The following is a 19,463-nucleotide window of genomic DNA, read 5'->3' on the forward strand; positions in this document are numbered from 1 at the left end:
TTTTCTCGCAAAGTACAAAGACTTGATGACTTTTTCCAGAGGGTCTTTTTGCTACACTACTTCAGTCCCTGTTGAATCAATGAAGATGTAACTATACAGCAAAAAAACCCCGAGTGGTGAGAAGATGACTTCCATTAAAATACAGTTTTGAATATCCCTTAATTTTATAACCACCCGTTATGTATTTCTTCAAGGCTCATCTAGGATATCCAAACCAATTTCAAATCAAAACAGTCTGTCTTCTTCACATTGCATTTTCCTTAAAGAGTAAGATTTACAGTTCCTAAAGTAGTGAAAACAGAATATGCTGTACCTAACAACTTCTTATCTTTCACCATCTGCAAAACTTATAACCTAGTATTTGTTCAAGTTATTACATTAATAAAGAATCTAGTAATCAGAGACTCTGCAGTATTTCAGTCTGATAAATTATAGCAAGGATATGTAATGATAATGCCATTTCTTTGGGGATGAGTGTATTGAGTGTAGTGGAAAATTGTCATTCATGCCTATGACTGTCATTCATCATTAAGGACAGTTGTAAAGTGTAGGCATAAGGGATCTGGGAAATGGTCATGAAAGGTATCCATCATTGTCAAAGCTAAACAGAATACTCCATGGGCAATACCTTGACCTGTATAACTTTGTCTTTGAAAGCAGATTCAAAGGCAGTCAAACTTTCTGTTGTCAAAGTAGTCAAATGAATTTTCGAAATCCCCTGGAGCAAACAGCTGGGTTATTGAGAAGATGACAGGATGTTGCTATTTGATTTGTAAAGGAATTTGGAAGAGAGAGCTGCTTTGACAAAGCATGGATCTGAGCACAAGCAGAGGTATTGTCTATCCTTTACTGGTGCCCAGCCCTTGAGGCATCAGGACTGTGCAGAAGCCAAAATGTTGTCTCTTGTTGTACATGTGCCTTCTTAAATGAATCTACAAAAAGCAATACATGATTTAGGCTGATGACCAGTGACAAAACCAGGCAAAAGCCATTGCTTCAGCAAATTATGACAGCATTTCACTGAAGTTGGAGTTTTGATAATTTCTGTTTATGTTTTATAGTGTCTTATTGTACTGGCTCTCGCTGGAATGGCGTTAATTTTCTGCCTAACAGCTCTTATGGTGCTGTGCTTCAGATTTGTGAGTAAAACAGTCTTAGTAATAGACCAGTGTTTTGGTTATTGCTGAGCAGTGCTTGCAGTGTCAAGGTTCTTTTTCCCATTCTGACTCTCCTCCCTGTGGTGAATAAGGCTAAGTTTGAGCAAGAAGCTGGGAGGTGACATGACCTGGACAGCTGAGCCATTGCTACCAGACTCATGTGATTACCTTTGCATTCCCTGTGGTTTTGTTCTTGTTTGGTTGTTTTTGTTTTCTTTCATTTGTTTGATTTTTCTTTCCCTTCATTTCTTCTTCACAAGTTTTCTTGCTTGCTGTATTCCTAGTCTCTCCCCCATCCTGCTGGCAGAGAGAGAGTGAGCTCGCAGCTGTGTGGTGCTTAGCTGCTGGCCAGGGTCAACACATGACAGTCATGTAAGATAAACTCAGAATCATTTGACCCATTCTGAATGCAAATATTAGAGGTAAATAGTAGTCTATTCATTAAATTATGTAACAATTTCAATATTGATAATTTTAAGATGCAAAGCACACTTTGTAATTTCTAGTGGTTTAAGTTTCCTCTGTGGAAGGTTAACTCATAATATTTAGCTTTATTGCAATTAAAAAAACCTTAGAATAAAACTCACCTTTTGGTGATAATAGTTAACAATTTTAAGTCAGGAAATGTCTAAGAGTGCAGGCATAATACATGAATATATTATAATAAAGGCATGTATAATTAATTTCTACACAACTGGGGCACACAGTTGATGGTTATTGTTTTGTAGATATATACAGAGCATGCAGGAAAAAGGTTGGACTGAGATTGCAATGACTGCATGACAAGATCATTGGAGCCAAATAGCCTTGAGAAAATGGAGAAGCCAACCCTATGGAGTCCAATAAAAGTATCATAAATTACAGCAAGCAGTCTGTGTACACAAATAATCAGGAGAGCTAAGAGAAAGTCTAAGGGGTGACTAGTTAACCATGGGTAAATACCAAAATATTCTGAGCATATGCAAAAGCAGGCAATAAGATAGAAGAATGGGCTCATTGGATCATTAATGAACCAGTGCTGCAAAATTAAAATATTCAGATATCTTGCTAAAGAGACAAATTTTTGTAGCATTCTACATCTCAGAGACGTTTGGAAGTTACCAGCTTTGATTATAATCTCTTTTGGCAAAAAAATGCAGTTGGAACCCGAGATATAGCGAAAACTGAACTGTACAAAATTCGAAATGGATAAAATTATATTTTTCACACAGTCAAAAATTACATTACTTAGTGTCCATCAACTTCTTCAATAAATTGGCCACTGAGAATGTTTGAGTGGAAGCAGGTTGATTCATAACTAATTTTTATGGTTGCTTACACCTTTCTCTGAAGCAGCTGTAGCTGTTGTCAGCCATTTTAAAGGATTTGGGGCAAAATATTAAATTGCTTCTATTAGGATTGAAGAGATCAACAGCATAGAGCACTTAATGTGCTTCTGAAAGCTAATTTAATTCAGCAACTGTAGCTGAAAAAAGCAGTTATCTATAGTAAAGCATCACACTGAAGAGCTTTCAGTGAATTTTAACTACGTTTCAACTCTGCCTTTGGATTATTATCATCAGTGATACTGAAGTATATAATCTTGCTTATGAAAAAAAAAAGGAGGACTGCTGCAAGGTATTGGTAGAATGGTAATGAATCATTCCTAAAGAGTGACTTAGATCACTTGAAAAGCTGAATCTATTCTAAATAAAGTGTGGTTTAATTAAGCTAAATGCTGGGCAATGTATGTAATGAGGAGCAATATCCTAGAAAACATTGACTTTGAAAGTTACCTACCAATCCTAGTGAAAAAGCGCTTTTAAACAGTATAGCTGAGATGATTTATGTTTCAATTTAATGTACAAAAGGATGTGAAGAGGTCAGTTTGACTATCAGAACAAAATTGATGAGACTGATGCTACAATAGCATGTACAACTTTTATGTCCATGTTTTTAAGTTTGAATGCCTTTAAGGAAAGTTGAGAATTTGGAAATTGAACAGAGAAGATTTAACACTGGAGGCTGGAGATGAAGTCCTTATAACTGCTTATAAAGGCACTGTCAGGGGTCAGTTAATGTAGTTTATGGAATAAAAGATGGAGAAGTGGTTTGCTTAAAAAAGTACAATTCTTTTTTTTTAATCCATGGAGAAAACTGTCTATTAAGGTATAGTTCTAAGTTTTACAGGGACAGAAGTGATAAATGGAGTATAGGAAACATTAAGAGAAACAAACATCTGGAAGCTAAAGGCAGGCACTTCTCCTATAGGTTAGTTAACAGTTGCAGTTTGTCTACCCTGCAGTTAGTATTTTCCCTCTCCTGATGCATTTGACACATGCCTGGGGCCTTTGCAGAAAATGCGTGACAGTAAAAGGTGTTACTGATTTCTGCACATGGGTGGAATTTGATGTCTATTGATCAGTGATCAAGTGGTTTCTTCTGTTCTTAGAGAGGAGCTTTTAGTACATTATGACAAATTGAGTTTGTTATAATTACAAAATGAAGGTTGCCAGTATTTTTTATAATATGTTTGAAGTTATAACGTCAGTTTTTAAGTGGAACACTCTTCTTTTATTTCCCTGTAACATTCTCCTAAAAGGCCATAAGAATTATTTTTGGTGCTCCACCTTGCAAAATGTAACTTGATTTTTGAGTAGAAAACTGGACAGTAAGTAGCAGTTGCTACTTACTAGCCAGTTTAGAAGTGGCTGATGGAATGAAGACTGATACTAAAATTTTCAGATTTTTGCCAACTACTGATAAGGAGAAGATACAGCATCTCAGTTTTCCATTATCTTACATACATTATGTTTTCCTTCAGCTTTTTCATTGTTTTAATACTCCTCAACCTTGCTTCTTTTTTCCTTTTGTCACTCTTTCAGGATTCTCTAAAGCATAGAATGAGGATGAAGTACCTTTATAATATTACCTATAAGTAATCAGAAAAAGATATCTGATCTCAAAAATGATATCACCTTGTTTAAGGTTTGCCTTAAATTCGTTTACCTTTAATTCGTTTTCTCAGTAAGTGCATAACTGTAACTCCTATCTTCCTGAAAGTAAGCAGTTATGTTCTCCCACTACCTCAAATATGTTTCACTTTTTTTCACCCACTACTTTCTTCTCTCATCCGAATATTTTCCCTACCAGTTAATGTCCTTGTGATTGATGCCTGGTCCTTTTTCACTTTTCATCCACAGGATAGATATCTTGGGCTCTTTGCTAGAAAGGCTTATACATCAGAGGGCTATTAAAAATCAATGGAAAGAGCTGTTTTCTAATAAAGGGAGGTACTCTTAAAATGCCAGCAAGCTGATCCACTTCCTGTTCTCCACCCTTTTGTCCTCCTATTCATCTCAACTGCTAGAAAATTAAAGAAGTGAATTATCTTGCCTTCCTCATAGAGGCATTTTGTTCTCTTCAGCTCTAAAGAGAAAAAGGGTCATTAAAGCAGCTGGTCAGTAAAGTACCTGCCAAAAAGGGGACCCAGCTGAAGAGCATAGTTTTCTGCAAGTGGTAAAGCACCACAGAACAAAACAATAATCCCTTCTGAAATCTCTATTTTAAAAATCGTATGAATTGTCCATGACGTGCCGATGGAATTGAGTTGGTTCCATAATAGGTCACCCATATGACTTAGCCGCTTTTCTCGGCTCTGTAATTTGGTAATATTTCTTGTTCTTAAAGTGTAAGAAAGAACTTCATTTAGACCGCAAGGTATACTTGAAGAAAGGTGTTATGCTATGTAGATCCAGATGTCAAATTGTGATCTGAGGTTTATTGAGTATTTTCAGTTTCTAACTAATTGAAAATGAATGAAGAAAATTGTTGCATCACTCCATCTTATGATGAAAGAAGTGATGCCTTTTATATCCTGCCTAGAAAAAACAGAGAGACAGAGACTTTTTTTTTTGAAATTGCTGGTCACTGGAACTGATATGCATGTAACTTTTCATGACTTTATGCATAGAATTTTTACATATCTATAATGCCTTCTAAACAGAAAATTGTATTTGATATTAACAAATAGTTGTTGTTAATCACTAGTCTTTAGGTTTTATATGCAAAGTAAAATCTGCTGGTTCCTTGCCTTGTTTTTATGTTACAGGTAGATTATGTATTTTGTAAATATTTTTTCCAAGTTTTCCTGGATGTGTCTATATTTATATATTTTTATAGAAGAAGACAGTGTATGTGCACACATGCACACAAGTATTTTAAAATGTAGCTTTGCTTTGTTAATGCTTTTTCATCAGCAAATACAGATACTTTAACTTCTGTTACGTAAGTAATGTAAATGGTCAAATTTTGTAGGAAATGTTCATCATTAAGTAAGTATACTTACTTTTCATTCTGAAATGGAACATTGCTTAGGGAAGGGGCTTCATGGAGTCTTCTTAACATCTTGTGTCATCTAATAAGTAAAGGTCATTTGTAAGTAGAAGGTGGGGTACACAGTTGTCTTAGCAAGGCACTATTTGAGGTTGATACTTATGCATAAAACTAGATTTTCATGTGTCCAGTACCTTCTCAAAACTATCTCATTTGGTGAAATTGTTGTTTCTGCTCTGTCATTAGAATATTTATTTGTGTTACAAAAGACCACAAACATGTTATCAATAGTCATACATTTGTTTTCCCAATACTAGTAACATTTAGTTTCTCAAAGCTAACAAAAACCTATTTTAGGAGTTACAGGGACAACATCCAAAGCAGATTCAGTAAGAAAGGCAGAATGATGAGCAGCCAGAACTTAAGACAGAACTGAAATTCTTTTTGCTGTTTTGCAATAAACGCATATAGTTCATAAGATGACTCCTTGATAAGATTTATGTATTACACTAACATGAGTTAAGTGAGACCTTATGATAGGTATTCCTGGTGTTGGACTTTTTTACAGGTAGAAATTTTTACCTATGGCGTTTTTCCCTGTTTCTTAATATAATTTGCAGTTTATCTAGGTTACCATATCCATTGGATTCATTATGAAAAATGGAACAGTTGGTTCTTTTAAGCTCCTTGTAGCTGTTTAATATCACTATTTATGATATACCAGAATGCCTGAGGAAATAGATTATTCATCAAATACATTTTTCAATTGTTTGCTACAGATGTGGCTGAATAAAACATGCCTTGTGCAGAACTTGGTCATCTTTCAGTTTTGAACTATTCCTGTGACCAAACTGAGATGATTTTATTGTTAATAGAGTAACTCCGGTAGGGACAGTGTCTAAAAATATTCTCAATTATGGAAGTTGCAATATTTTAGCCCAAGTACTTTGTTCCTATTAATACTTGCACAAATTGTAAAAGTTAAAGTGGCTAAGAATGTCTTTATCAGGGTGAACTCTTGGCTCTGCTGAAGAGGTTTGCTCCATTTGTTTGAGTTTCCTCTGTAACTCATAGGAGGAGGCTTCCAGATTTTCAATTTCCTCCTTTCCAGAGGAGGGTTCCAGGAGGCTTGTTACAGATTGCTCTGTACAGTGCCTCCAAAGGCCACTCACTGTGAACTGAGCAGCTGCATAACAGAGGTCATCTGCAGTAAAAAAAATGAAAAGTCCCCTTTCTGGAAAGCATGTTACCCATGGGAAGTACTTGAGAAAGCTTGGTTTAAATATATAGCTTCTTCAACCCTTACTACATTTAATCTATCTAGTTTGAACATGCTAAAAAATTTAGCCTTGTCTCACACCCAAGTGCTGTGGTAGAGAAGATTCAGATTGTATTTCTGTCCTGCTCTTTCTCCAAATTTTCATCAGGCATAGCCAAAGTCTGCAACAAAATGGGTTATACCTCTATTTTCTACTTTAGATTCAGTCATAGAATTATAGAATTGTGGAATGCTTTGTGTTGGACAGGACCCTAAGAAATCATCTAGTTCCAAACCTGCCGTGGGCAGGGACACCTTCCACTAGACCAGATTGCTGAAAGCATCATCCAGCCTGGCCTCTTGGAATGTTGTAACCTTAGTCTACAGGCTGAATTCAGTGGTTTGAATTCTAATAGCTTTCTGAGTATTGATTTCCACTTCTACAAAGAAAAGTAACTGATCTCAAAATATGTGCTGCTTATTGTTATAAGAGGGTATATACTAGAGCAGGTGATGTATCTGATGGATGTTTGCCTATGCAAGTATAAATGTATTCTCTCTGCCAAGTCTGAGATATATACATATGTATGTATATATCTGTGTATGAAATCAGCAGAGATATTTTTTGGCAGTTGTGGTAGATTGTAATTCCCTGCTTTTACACTTTTAGAGAATACAGATTGAAAGTGCAAATGGGTTTCCATTTTGTAGCCACCATTCTGTGCCTATTTTTCAGTTGTTCCACCTCTTGTCCCATCTTCCACATGGCAGTTCATTGCAGGTGGATCACTGCAGGGGAGATAGTACTACAATAAAAGCATATCTATTTGGAAAATTATCTCCTGAAAATGGAAATTAACATATTTGTTAATGTTGCAAATTAATCATGCAGAAGTTCAGAATCAGAGAAATAGATGTCCCAGAACTGGAGTAATTTTCCTGTTCAGGGCGTGGTAGGGTTGTATTCACCTGGCTGAATATTTGTTTTTTATTTGTTTTTAAAAAATATTTCCATCTTACCATGTTGAAGGTGTTCTGGCTACAGTACAGTTTGCCACAAAAAGCTAAAAAAATACTTGGTGCTTAACTCCAACTTCTCTTTCGGTACAGTTTAAGCTGGCAGAAACGCTAACTAAAATGTAAAGAAGAGGTACAAATCAAGGCAAAGCAGAAGAAAACATGTAGCAACAGAGATTGTATTAGGCACTGAAAATCACAGCTGTATAAATAAATAATAGCAGCATAGAATAGTTAGGGTTGGAAAGGACCTTAAGATCATCTAGTTCCAACCACCCGGACATGGGCAGGGACACCACACACTAAACCATGTCACCCAAGGCTGTCCATCCTGTCCTTGAACACTGCCAGGGGTGGAGCATTCACAACTTCCCTGGGCGACCCATTCCAGTGCCACACCACCGTTGCAGTAAAGAACTTCCTCCTTATATCCAATCTAAACTTCCCCTGTTTTCATTTAAACCCATTACCCCTTGTCCTATCACTACAGTCCCTAATGAAGAGTCCCTCCACAGCATCCTTATAGGCCCCCTTCAGATACTGGAAGGCTGCCATGAGGTCTCCATGCAGCTGTTTCCAGGCTGAACAGCCCCAACTTTCTCAGCCTATATTCATATGGGCGGTGCTCCAGCCCCCTGATCATCCTCATGGCCCTCCTCTGGACTTGTTCCAACAGTTCCATGTCCTTCTTATATTGAGGTACACCAGAAATGTACACAGTACACCATTGGGGTCTCACAAGAGCAGAGGGACAGGATCACCTCCTTTGATCTGATGGTCATGCTATATCTATAAACCCTATTTTTATAAATTATGGGAACAGTGCATTCAGCAATGTGTTCTCCTCTTTCATCAGGACCAGACTAGTTTAGGCAGACTAATTTGGATGGGTGTTCATCAAATCAGGTTGTCTGTCATTGTAACAGGCCTTTTTGGTTCTCTTTGATGTCTGTAGGGTAATGGATAGGAAGGCAGCACCACTGTTTCCCATTTCTTTATATTTGTACTCTATTTGTGTGCTTCTTACTGGAGGAGGGAAGAAAACTCACAATTTTGTACTAGAAAATTATTTCCTTCCATTGAAAATTATAACAGTGTTTTTATACCCAGAGGAAGTGCTTGTACCATTCCCTAAAAGTGTTGCAAACAAAATATATATATAATCAGTCAAGTTTCTGTTTGGCTGCATGTCTGCTCATTTTCATACTAGTATGAACAAGTGTTTTTTTGATATCAGCTAACACTTCAGTGGCAACTAGGGTGTTATTTTTCCTAGCTGTTGTGGTGGCTATTATTGTTTATTATACTAGCAGCAGTATCTTGGAAACATAACCTAAAGACAAGCCCTGTCTCAACACCCTGTGGGCTAATAGTAAGGATAAAGAAAAACCAGTTTCTCAGAACCTTTGGCAGCTTGCAGTCATTTTAAGGCTGAATGCAATGAGTAGATAAAACTGACAAATAGGTTTGGGAAGGTAAGATTATAAATCATATCCATAAATTAAAAGCACAAGTCTCAGTTCACTGACTTTCTAACTACCGTATTTATTTGCTAAATGCCATTTGGACTCTTTCACTACCCAGATCTTCCTTTAAAATACAGAGTGGCTGTGATGCACATCTGTTCTAAAATTCTTATCTATTACCATACATGAGGTGCTGGTGCATGGTGTGGTATTTTTACTTTTAGAGGATTTTCTGTTATTTTGATATGAGTGATAAAAAAGCTTAATGGATTTTTGCAGTGGTATGAGACTGGGTATTCTTGCATTAAATAGAAGGTTAAAAGAGTCAGGAAATGCTATGTGTATTTCAGTATTAGTTATGTGAATTCAGGAGGCTGGCTTATCTTCTTTGTATCTTGTATGGGCATTACAGGTAAATTAATGTTTCATATGATAGAGTTATAATGTCTACTATAAATAGACACAGATGTTTGTGAAGAAATAAAATAAGGAAAATGGGGATCTATTTTTTTAGTTTCTATCTAATTAGTATAATTGCTAAGAAATATTTTGCTTGCATTCAATGGTGCTCACCTGTTTGTTTAATACAGACAATAGTATGTTCTAACTTTGAAAAAAAGTGCAAGGTTTTGAAATTAAAGGGTGATATTTGTAGTGCAAGTGAGGCTATGGTATGGCTGGAAAAAAATTAGTAGACTCCTTGAGTTGGATTCTTGCTTCCTTTAAAAATGTCCTGTTCTGAGTATTTTGTAGATCTTTGTAGCATCATACTCTGTTGCTGGACTGTTCTAGGAACAGGTAGATTCAGATGGGCTCTGCTCAGGTTCACTTAATAACTTGTACAAAAGTTGGAGGTGTTAGGAGTTAGGAACAAATCTTTTTGGGGTAGTCATTTGCTGCATTTAATGGGCTGTTGAGGACCTAGATCTTGTATACTATTCAGTTTGTTATTTTGATAATTATAATGTATTCTATTCAGTTGGATTATTCACTATAACACAAATTAGTCCTGTTTTTAATTATTTCTTAGTTTGCTAGCTAGTCACTCCAAAGCTCTCCTGCAGAAGGTAGGGTTAAGGTGCATCAGTGTGTAAGTGGAGTATTTTAGATTGGTGCTTAGCGTTTGTATCAGTTGTATTTCATATGAAAGCATGACTGGAAATTAATCATTTGAGCTGTTCCTTCTCTCCCAGCAACAACAGAAAGGTTGCAGCTCATTTATTTGTTAATAAATTGACATATGTTTTTATGTTGTACAAAACATTTTTCAGGTTACGTCATAGTGTTTTGTGAAAAAAAAAAACAACACCTAAAGACCAACCAAAAAAACAAAACAACCCCAAAATACAGATTTTTCTGACCTGTATGGAGACAGCTCATGACCTTATTCCATATAAGCAAGAATTAATCATAGTATGAAATATAGACTAGAGGCATTCCCTTTATACCTCACACAAAATGACTTTTATTCAAAGGCCCTACATGAAAATCAGTCCTAAAAATCCTCCTGAAAACAAAATAAATATTATACTTACTTAATTTTATAATGAGTAAACAAATATGTAACAAAATGAAGGAAATTTATATACCTCCCAATGGAATGTTGTGCACAGATTGGCTGGCTAGCACTGGCCTTATGCCAGTATGGCATGTGATTAAATGCAGAATGATGTCAGGTCACCAGCTCAGCCTAGAACTACTTTGACACAGAACTTCTAATAAGCTAGTCAATATATATTGCTTCCAAATGCAAACATTTTCATGTGAGCAAGCTGAACTGTTCTGCCAGGGTATTTCAGTTCTAGAATTATCTTCCCAAATTCTGGACCTCCTCAGAATGTGAAAATTACAGAAGTAGAATTGGAAATGTCTACTCCTGGATGTTAACATAGCAATTGCATAGGCCATTTTTCCTTATTTTATTGTGCTATGAAAAAAAAGTTAGAATTATATTATTTTCTTGAACCTCAAAAAGGGGAAAAAAGGACCATCTAATCTCCAGTTAAACTCTTACAGTATTTGGTTTTGCTCCTAATTCTATAGTAGTCAGTAGGTAAGGATTTTCAGAATATTGGTTTCCAGATTTTAGAACTTATGCTCTGTTTTCCTGTACCTGATCTTAACTGCACGAATTGGAAAGTGGCAAAAATCTTTTCCATAGTACAAAGGAGAGTGGATGAATTGGGAAGTACAACTTAATTGTGAACATAATTGCACTTCTTGTGGATAATTGCAATCGTAAGTCAAGCAAGACAGCTTCTAACAGTTGGGTCAGATTTTTAATTTTGTGATCTAAATTATTAATGAGAATATTTCCATAAGCTTTCTGCATAAAAATTGACTTCATAACAGAGAGGTCATCTGGTCTTGTCTTCTAGCCTTTATGATTATCAGTGGTAATCAGGAACTCTTTTGCCATAAATATATGCATCTTTTATGCCTCCTGACATACATACCAAATGTAGGTGTAATGAATTAGAAACTTTATGAAGGAAAACTAAATTCTGTAGTTTCTAGTTAAAATTAAATTAGACTATGCATGTGGGATTCAGAAACATGAAGGGTTAAATGAAAAGTGTACACAGGAATAGTATTTAATAGTTTTTTTTTGGGGGTGGGAGGAGGGTGATTTAATACCTTGGGAATCTTGAAAGCCATACTGAGTCAGTTATGGAAAGTCCAATGCAGGCTGTTTTTCATAGTGTGGCTGCAGTCAGACAAAGTGGCATGATGCATAAAAAAGACAAGCAGATCAGTACAAGAATGCATAATGCTATTGTATAAATCTGCAGTGTTTCCACATCTGACAGACAGTCATGTTGAACACAATATATCTTGAATCGGATACTGTGGGTGATATAAGAGGACTTGAAGCAAGTGGTGAGGCTGGTTTGGACTATAAAGTTTTTTATGAGAGGAGACTGAAAGGTTGAGATTATTTATACAGATGATAGCTTGGAAAATTCTATAAACTGCCTCCTAAATCAAGATTTAAGAACATATCCAGTACCACCAAAAAGAATAAATTCAAAACAGATGAACAAGATTTTTTTTGTTGTTGTTTTTACTTGAAACACAATGGAATGACAAAATTCAAGGTCAGAAAGAGTAAAATTTAAGATGATTCAGAAGGACGTTTGACACCTTTGTCAATGAGAATTTTAAATAATAACCATATTGGGTTTCAGAAAAAAAATAATTAAAAGAAGTGATGCCTACAGCAAACACATGCTTTTATTATAATGGCTTATTGTATCTTCCTGTGATGTATCTCGGCTGGCCAGCACTAGAAACATTGAATAAGAGTCAGGATATTGGTTAAAATGGAAAATTATTTTTACTCAGGATGACATTTTCTCTTCTTACTGCAACCTGAATGAATTTTTTATCATTTCTCTCTATTTGCTAAGACAAAAGAATGAATGACAGCTTTGATTTCCTTCTGTCCCAAGAAAGTAGGTGTCATAGTCCTCTTTCAGAGATTCAAAGGGTCAAATATTTTGAAACATCTTTCACTCACATTTCTTGCTTATAATCTATTAACAGGTCTAAGACTACAGCAAATACTTCATTCCATGCTCCTTTTCTGGCATTTCACAGCTTTAATGAGTGAGAGATGGTATATTTTACAATTTCAGTGATGTTCATCTGGAAGCCCCTAAAGGAACTCTTTTATTCTAAAAACACTCACACCTTGAAAATTGCTCTGCTTTCAACTGTCTCAATTTCTGTACTGAGTCAACTATTTGAAGTCTTGCCATAATAATTCAAAGACCTTATTACTTCATAAGAAGTTTGCTTAAAAAAAACCTTTTTCTGCTAAGATTGTTATCTAGTCCTATACAGAAGGGGAGGTAGTAAGAGAATCCCAAGGGATCATAAAATATGGCATTTTTTGTCTGTTTTTCCTTCCTTCCTTCCTTCCTTCCTTCCTTCCTTCCTTCCTTCCTTCCTTCCTTCCTTCCTTCCTTCCTTCCTTCCTTCCTTCCTTCCTTCCTTCCTTCCTTCCTTCCTTCCTTCCTTCCTTCCTTCCTTCCTTCCTTCCTTCCTTCCTTCCTTCCTTCCTTCCTTCCTTCCTTCCTTCCTTCCTTCCTCCCTCCTCCCTCCTCCCTCCTCCCTCCTCCCTCCCTCCCTCCCTCCCTCCCTCCCTCCCTCTCTCCCTCCCTCCCTCCCTCCCTCCCTCCCTCCCTCCCTCCCTCCCTCTCTCCCTCCCAAAGACTATTATGTTCTACATTTGAAATATATCAAATTAAAATTATTTTTCTTGTTTGTCAATTTTGTCTTGTTTGTTGTGGTTGTGATTTTTTTGCCTGTCTCATTTCTCACAGGGGCCCTGAGTGTGCATGGAGCCCGTCTTTTTCTTGCACAGATTGTTGCCCTTCTGATTAAGAGGTTTCACCACACTAGGAGAGACTGGAGAGGAACCCTGTTAAATGTGCTGCTGCCTGTCCTCTTTGTTGCACTGGCAATGGCCTTGTTTAATGTGAAGCCACTGGCTACTGATTACCCTTCTCTCAAGCTAACACCAAGACTTTATGATGACGCAGAATCTTTCTTTAGGTAAAGGGCTCATCCATCATCAGCAATATCCACGGTTGGGGGACCTTCACCCTTGAGTTCTCATATTTTAAAGATTATTTGTTTTCTAGGAAGAACAATAGGTTACTTTTTACAATAGCTATTTACTTTTCAGATATTTAGTACATTTTTATAGATTATAATGAGGGAGAAATAAAATTAGAAAAGCATTATGCAAAGGATTTTCTGAAGGAAAGGGCAAAGACTTTGGAGCACTTTGAACTGAAATCTGTTTCAATACCAGCCATGGCCATTTATATGTAAATTCACAAGTGTATTTAAACAAGCTTTTGCCTGCTTCATTTTAACTAATTGCTTAGCCATTTTCAAGTGCATTTCATATGCAGATCACTTTCTCTACAGGACAAATATCCAGTAGGTATCACCGTAAACATAACATGATGCTGTTTGAATTTATAAATGAAACATAAAAGCACCTAAGCATGCTAACTGTTAGGAATGCATGTTTATAAAGAGAAAGATGGCCATGGAGAGATGTTGAGACTTGTTTAAATATAATTGTATCTGATTTCTTAACGTGTTCACATATAGTCATTGAAATGAGTTCAGTTTGCTGTTTTGATATGTTTCCTATATGTGGATTTTATAGTTCTTTAATTTCTTGGTAAACATGTATGATCTTGAGCCTGAAAGCTAATAGAACTAGACATTAATGTGGAGGTTTTAATTTTTGTTTTTTTTTCTTTCCTCCTTCGCCCTTTCCTCATCGTGGCCACTTTGGACAGTACTGAAGATGATCTAGGGAACCTTTCCCAGAATCTACTGAGATATTTTTTTGACTGGGACAACACATGCATGCATTCAAAACAAGGGTAATTGTAACAACTATAACAATTCCTTAATTGTGAATTGTAAATATTGTAAATTCAATATTTCTGTGAAACATGGATGAGCTTTTCTTGGCAGCATGAGGTTAATGACAAATCTGTTCTGTTGAAGGAGCTGGCATCTAGGCAAAGCAGGTTTCATTATTAAAGTTGTGATCCAAATCCCTTAAATGTTAATTTCTAATTAATTTCAGGAGGATTTTGATCAAGTCTTGTGTCCATATGAATGAATGTTAGACAATAATTGCAATATTTGTTAGGAAGCATTCCAGATATCCAAATTCAGGAATGCAGAGTGGTGGCCATGAATTACTTATTGCTGCAAACACAAAACATGCAGCTTGTTTGCTGCTTTATTTTTATAAATATTTTTAGTGAAACCACTTTGGTACAAATAAGTAAAATTGAGATAGCTTTAGACACAGCTGCTGTTTTGATGAAATGCTTTTTTGAAAGAAAATGTTAAGATGCCAGATCTGCTTTTACACTTTGGATTTCTTCTGTTAAGTAATACATTCCTTTTATTTAATGTTTGTTCCTATTGTTATGTTTATTCCCATTGTTATGTTTATTCCCCTTAGAAAAAATAGTTCATGTTGGCAGATGGAATCTATGTCACCCCAGGATTCATGTGGATGTATGGCTGAACAACAGGTATGTTATTTCATATTTACTTATGCATGTAAAAATCAGATATGCGTATATTACATATAAAAAACTTGACTTTTCTTTTTGAAGGACTAAAGAAAAGCATGAGGAAACAAACCCTCAGAGCACTGGCTTTGTTATGACTGGAGATTTCCTTCTGTTTCATTTAATGTTTAGTCTACATGTTGTGAAGTCTTCATGGAAATCTTGTCCAATTTTTATGTACTTATGTGTGTGTGTGTATACACACTAGAAATGGCTATAGATTGATTTGAAATAACAGAAATCAGAGATGGCTGAACTAATCTCAGCAAACACAGCATTGCTTCAAAGATGTTATAGAACCTTGGTTGCCAAAAAATCCTCCTGGAAAACAAGTTTAAAACATAGTACTTCCATAATAGCTGGAAAACTAGTTGCTTTCAGAAGGGAAGCTCAAGTGATCCTGCCTGATAGAAGCTACCAGGGAATCTACATATGAATGAGATTTAATTGATGTCGCTTGATTTTGATTAGGATTGCCTATATGAAAATAAAACAACCTTTGAGGAAAAAAGGAATTTTGAAAAAGGTAATGGATTTCTGACAGCCTTGACTGTTGAGTTTTCTTGCTGACTTACTCTGAGGCTGAGTAATAAACAAGAATGTGAAACTGTCTGAAGGGAGAAATACATCACCTTGGATAGGATCATTCTATCAAATAAGTTCTCTCCTTCATAAATATATACATATTTAGTCTAAGAGTTGCATCTGAAATATAGGAATACATTTTTGGGAAAAGTAGAAAGAGGAAATGAATCTTTTACTCTGCTTGGGCAAGGAACAGATTTGCCTCTAATACTACTCAGAAGTATACTTAAACTTGAGAAGCTTAAACAAAATGGAAATGGGAACTCACACAGGGAGAAGCCCATTAACCATGAAAACTCAAAGGAAAGAAGTCACTTGACAGTGGAGGCAGAACCTGTATCTGAGTTATGTATCTTCAGAATCTCCGAGAATGAATTTTAATTTGTGTGGGGTTGAGATGTCAAATAAGGATTAAAATTTTCCGATTGATATGCATAATCTATAAGGCTTTCGAGATACCAGATCATAATATCTGTCTCCTTTTCTTTGGTTGTGAGAATACCCCACTGAATCATTAAAAAAAACCCTTTCTTTTTCACTGCAGTCCATCAATTAAATTTTTAGAAGCATATTGCTTTAATTAGAATTTTGGTTTCATCTCATATACATCTGGTGCTTTTTTTTGTATTTATTCTTAGGCACAACTGAATAGCAGTCTTGCCTTTTTCATTGCTGCAAATGTTTATAAGCATACATACAATTGTTGATGTTTTCAGAACAAAACTGGCTGGCAGGATTGCAAGAGAAATCATAGGTGGTTCTAATATGTAGATAACATTTGCAATTATTTGAGATGCCATATAAAACCATACATAATCTATTGAAAAGTTATGAAAGCTAAGAAAGGCAAACTAAGTTGAAAAACAATGCTGTAAAATCTAAGCAAAATTCAAAAAAGATGGCTAAATGTAGTGCCACTGCTATTTAGGAGTGCTTTTGCTGTTTTTCAGATGTGTCCAAGTTTCAATACCTCTGTTCCATATGTGAAGAATAAGAAAGGACATATTTTGTATAATCTGTCAGGGTTTCTTGTAGAAGAGTATTTAGTGAGACCTTCCAACAGAGCAAGGTAACCTTAAAATACCTAATCTTTATTTATCCTCCTGATAAATCCTTCCTGATCCAAAGCATAGACCTATGTCACTGAAACTATAAGGGGTAATTAGCTTTATCTGTTGGTTGTTATCAAGACATACAGTCAGGCTAAGGTAACATGGAACCCCATCCATGGTCATTTTCAGAGCTTACTCCAGCAGTTGCATGCTAATTGCCTTTAGGCATGCCCTGACTGTCTTCTTGCCACACAGTGAGTTATTTCAGCATCTTCGAGAAAGAAAATTATATGCACATACAAATTAGATAAACAATATAGTTTCCATTCCTTAGGGACTCAAATAGAAGTGGACATGCTCCATGTAATCACTTCTTCAAAGTAAAAAGGGCTGGTATACCCCTGGCAAGACTTCATACTCTGTGATACCAGCCACAGAGGTTATCTATCTGCTGTATTTTGAGTTTTACTCTAGATGCCTTTGCAGCTCTATCACTGCCTTTGACACAAGTGGAAATAGTAGACCAAGTATGATTTTATCAAGGAGAAGGAAGGGTTAGCCAGAAAAAGTGCATGATTTGAAAAAAAAAATAGTGGCAAACATCTTAGAATGAAAGATTTGAGCTAGAATATCACAGAATCATAAACTAGTTTAGGTTGGAAGGGACCTTCAAAGGTCATCTAGTCCAACCCTTCTGCAATGAGCAGGGACATCTTCAACTAGATCAGGTCAGAACCACATCCAGCTTTGTCTTGAATGTCTCCAGGGATGCCACATCGAAATGGGAAGATGGCAAGCTGTTTAAGATGTTTCTGAAAGTCAGTAATACCTCACTTGCTCACAAATCTTCCTGCTGCTTGGATTTCAGTTTTCAGAAAGTAAAAATTCTTATCCGAGGGAATTCCTTTGCCAGAAAAGATCAATACTATTTACCTTATTCAAGAATATATTGAGGTCCTGTTTTTCCTTAACATGGAAGGTTTTGTGACCAGTGAAGTTTTACTTTCAGTTGAAAAATAAAGCATTAGTGTAGATATTCCCACTTTATCATTGCAAGAAAAGACTGTAAATCTTAAGGCAGATAACTTGTTATTACTTTAATTTCTATTACCAGATATGGTGGTTGGTCTTTTGGAAGGAGAAGAGCATTTGAACTTCAAGATGAAAAATTGAACAACACCAAATCAAAGTATATGGTTAAGGTGAGAGTTGCATGTATGTCTGTTCATGTGTATGTATGTATTGCTTACTGATTCAAGCTTCAGGCTTCACAACACTGAGCAAATAATAAATCATTACATAAAATCCCTTCACTTAGAAGTTGGAGAAAACTCCTCTGTCTATTCTAGTTCACTTCTCTGTTCATAGTTCTTGAAGTATTGTCTGATGTTCTGAGAAGCAGTTTAAAGTGAATCAGATGATACCACTTTTGTTTTTTCCTGTGAACTCATTTCAGAGTCTAACAGATCTTACCCATCAAGCTTTTTTTTTATAGGTAGTCAGCCTAGATATTCCTTTTTTTTTCTTACAAGAAGTCGTCAGAATTGACAAAAGCTCATTGAACTTATAAAAAATTAGTAATTATTGATGCTTGTTACATTCCTGCAAGGAATACTTTCCTCTCTTGCCCCAAAGTAAAGATTTAGCTTCCAGGGCTAGTTGCTTCTGCATAACAAATATGCTACCCTGTTTTTATAAGCCCCTTGTCAAATAAGAGTAACTTTCCATTTTTATCCTAGAGAAACAGAAGTGTGCCTTGTTGAAATTAGTCATGTTGTGAAATCTGAATCTCTTTGACAGCAACTTGTACAGTCTTGCAATGTTGCATAGAGCCATTGTTTTCTGTCTGGAGCTACCTTTGAAGTCAGGAACAGGATTATTTTAAGTGCAATCAAAATACAGAACTTTTCCTTGAGACCTTTTGTTATACACTGCAAAGATACAGTATATCCGTACTGTAATAACTTGGGATGTGACCTAGAGCCTAAGAGGCAATTATAAGTGCAGGGGATTCTATTTTCCTTGGGGATGCTTTGAAATGTTCTTTTGACATCCATTCAAATGTAGAATAGTAGTGTGTAAAGGAACAGCAGTCTAGGTGGAGTATTTAAGAATATCATTGAGTGTTCTCTAGCATTTTATTTGAAGTAAAACAGATTTGTTAAGAGAAAACTGTGGAATTTCCATATTCCAGGTTAGAATATGAAGGAGAGGTGCTTCTGCCTAAAATTGTATTGGAGGGGTATAGAAACTAGATTTTATTTTCTTTTATAGAAGAAGAGAAGGAACAGTGTAAATCAGCTCTGTCTCCAAATCCATTTGGGGATAAAGTGTTAAAACAACTATGTATTAAAATATCATACAGATATTTTCCAATCAAATATAATTTCATGTTTAGTTTCACAAAATCACAGTCGGTTTCCAATGCCTATTCCATGTAGTTTTTTAAAAAATCTCATATACACACCATACCTTATATATATTTTAATTTTGGT

General features: G+C 35.8%; 1 protein-coding gene across 2 annotated transcripts in view; it reads left to right on the forward strand.

Annotated features, from left to right (window-relative positions):
* ABCA13 (ATP binding cassette subfamily A member 13) overlaps nucleotides 1–19,463 on the forward strand; it is a 173,001-nt gene that overhangs the window by 86,338 nt on the left and 67,200 nt on the right. The window contains exons 42-46 of one of the 2 annotated variants that reach the window (XM_057428773.1): nucleotides 13,541–13,772; nucleotides 14,537–14,623; nucleotides 15,220–15,292; nucleotides 16,867–16,985; nucleotides 18,083–18,170. In XM_057428773.1, the coding sequence (XP_057284756.1) occupies nucleotides 13,541–13,772; nucleotides 14,537–14,623; nucleotides 15,220–15,292; nucleotides 16,867–16,985; nucleotides 18,083–18,170 (599 nt within the window). Of the gene's footprint in view, nucleotides 1–13,540; nucleotides 13,773–14,536; nucleotides 14,624–15,219; nucleotides 15,293–16,866; nucleotides 16,986–18,082; nucleotides 18,171–19,463 lie in introns of those variants that run through there. The other variant, XR_008974827.1, reaches the window with a different exon arrangement.

This window comes from Pezoporus wallicus, unplaced genomic scaffold (assembly GCF_028554395.1).
Source record: "Pezoporus wallicus isolate ANWC-B61680 ecotype Strahan unplaced genomic scaffold, APGP_CSIRO_Pwel_v1 contig_6658, whole genome shotgun sequence".
Lineage (NCBI taxonomy): Eukaryota > Metazoa > Chordata > Aves > Psittaciformes > Psittacidae > Pezoporus > Pezoporus wallicus.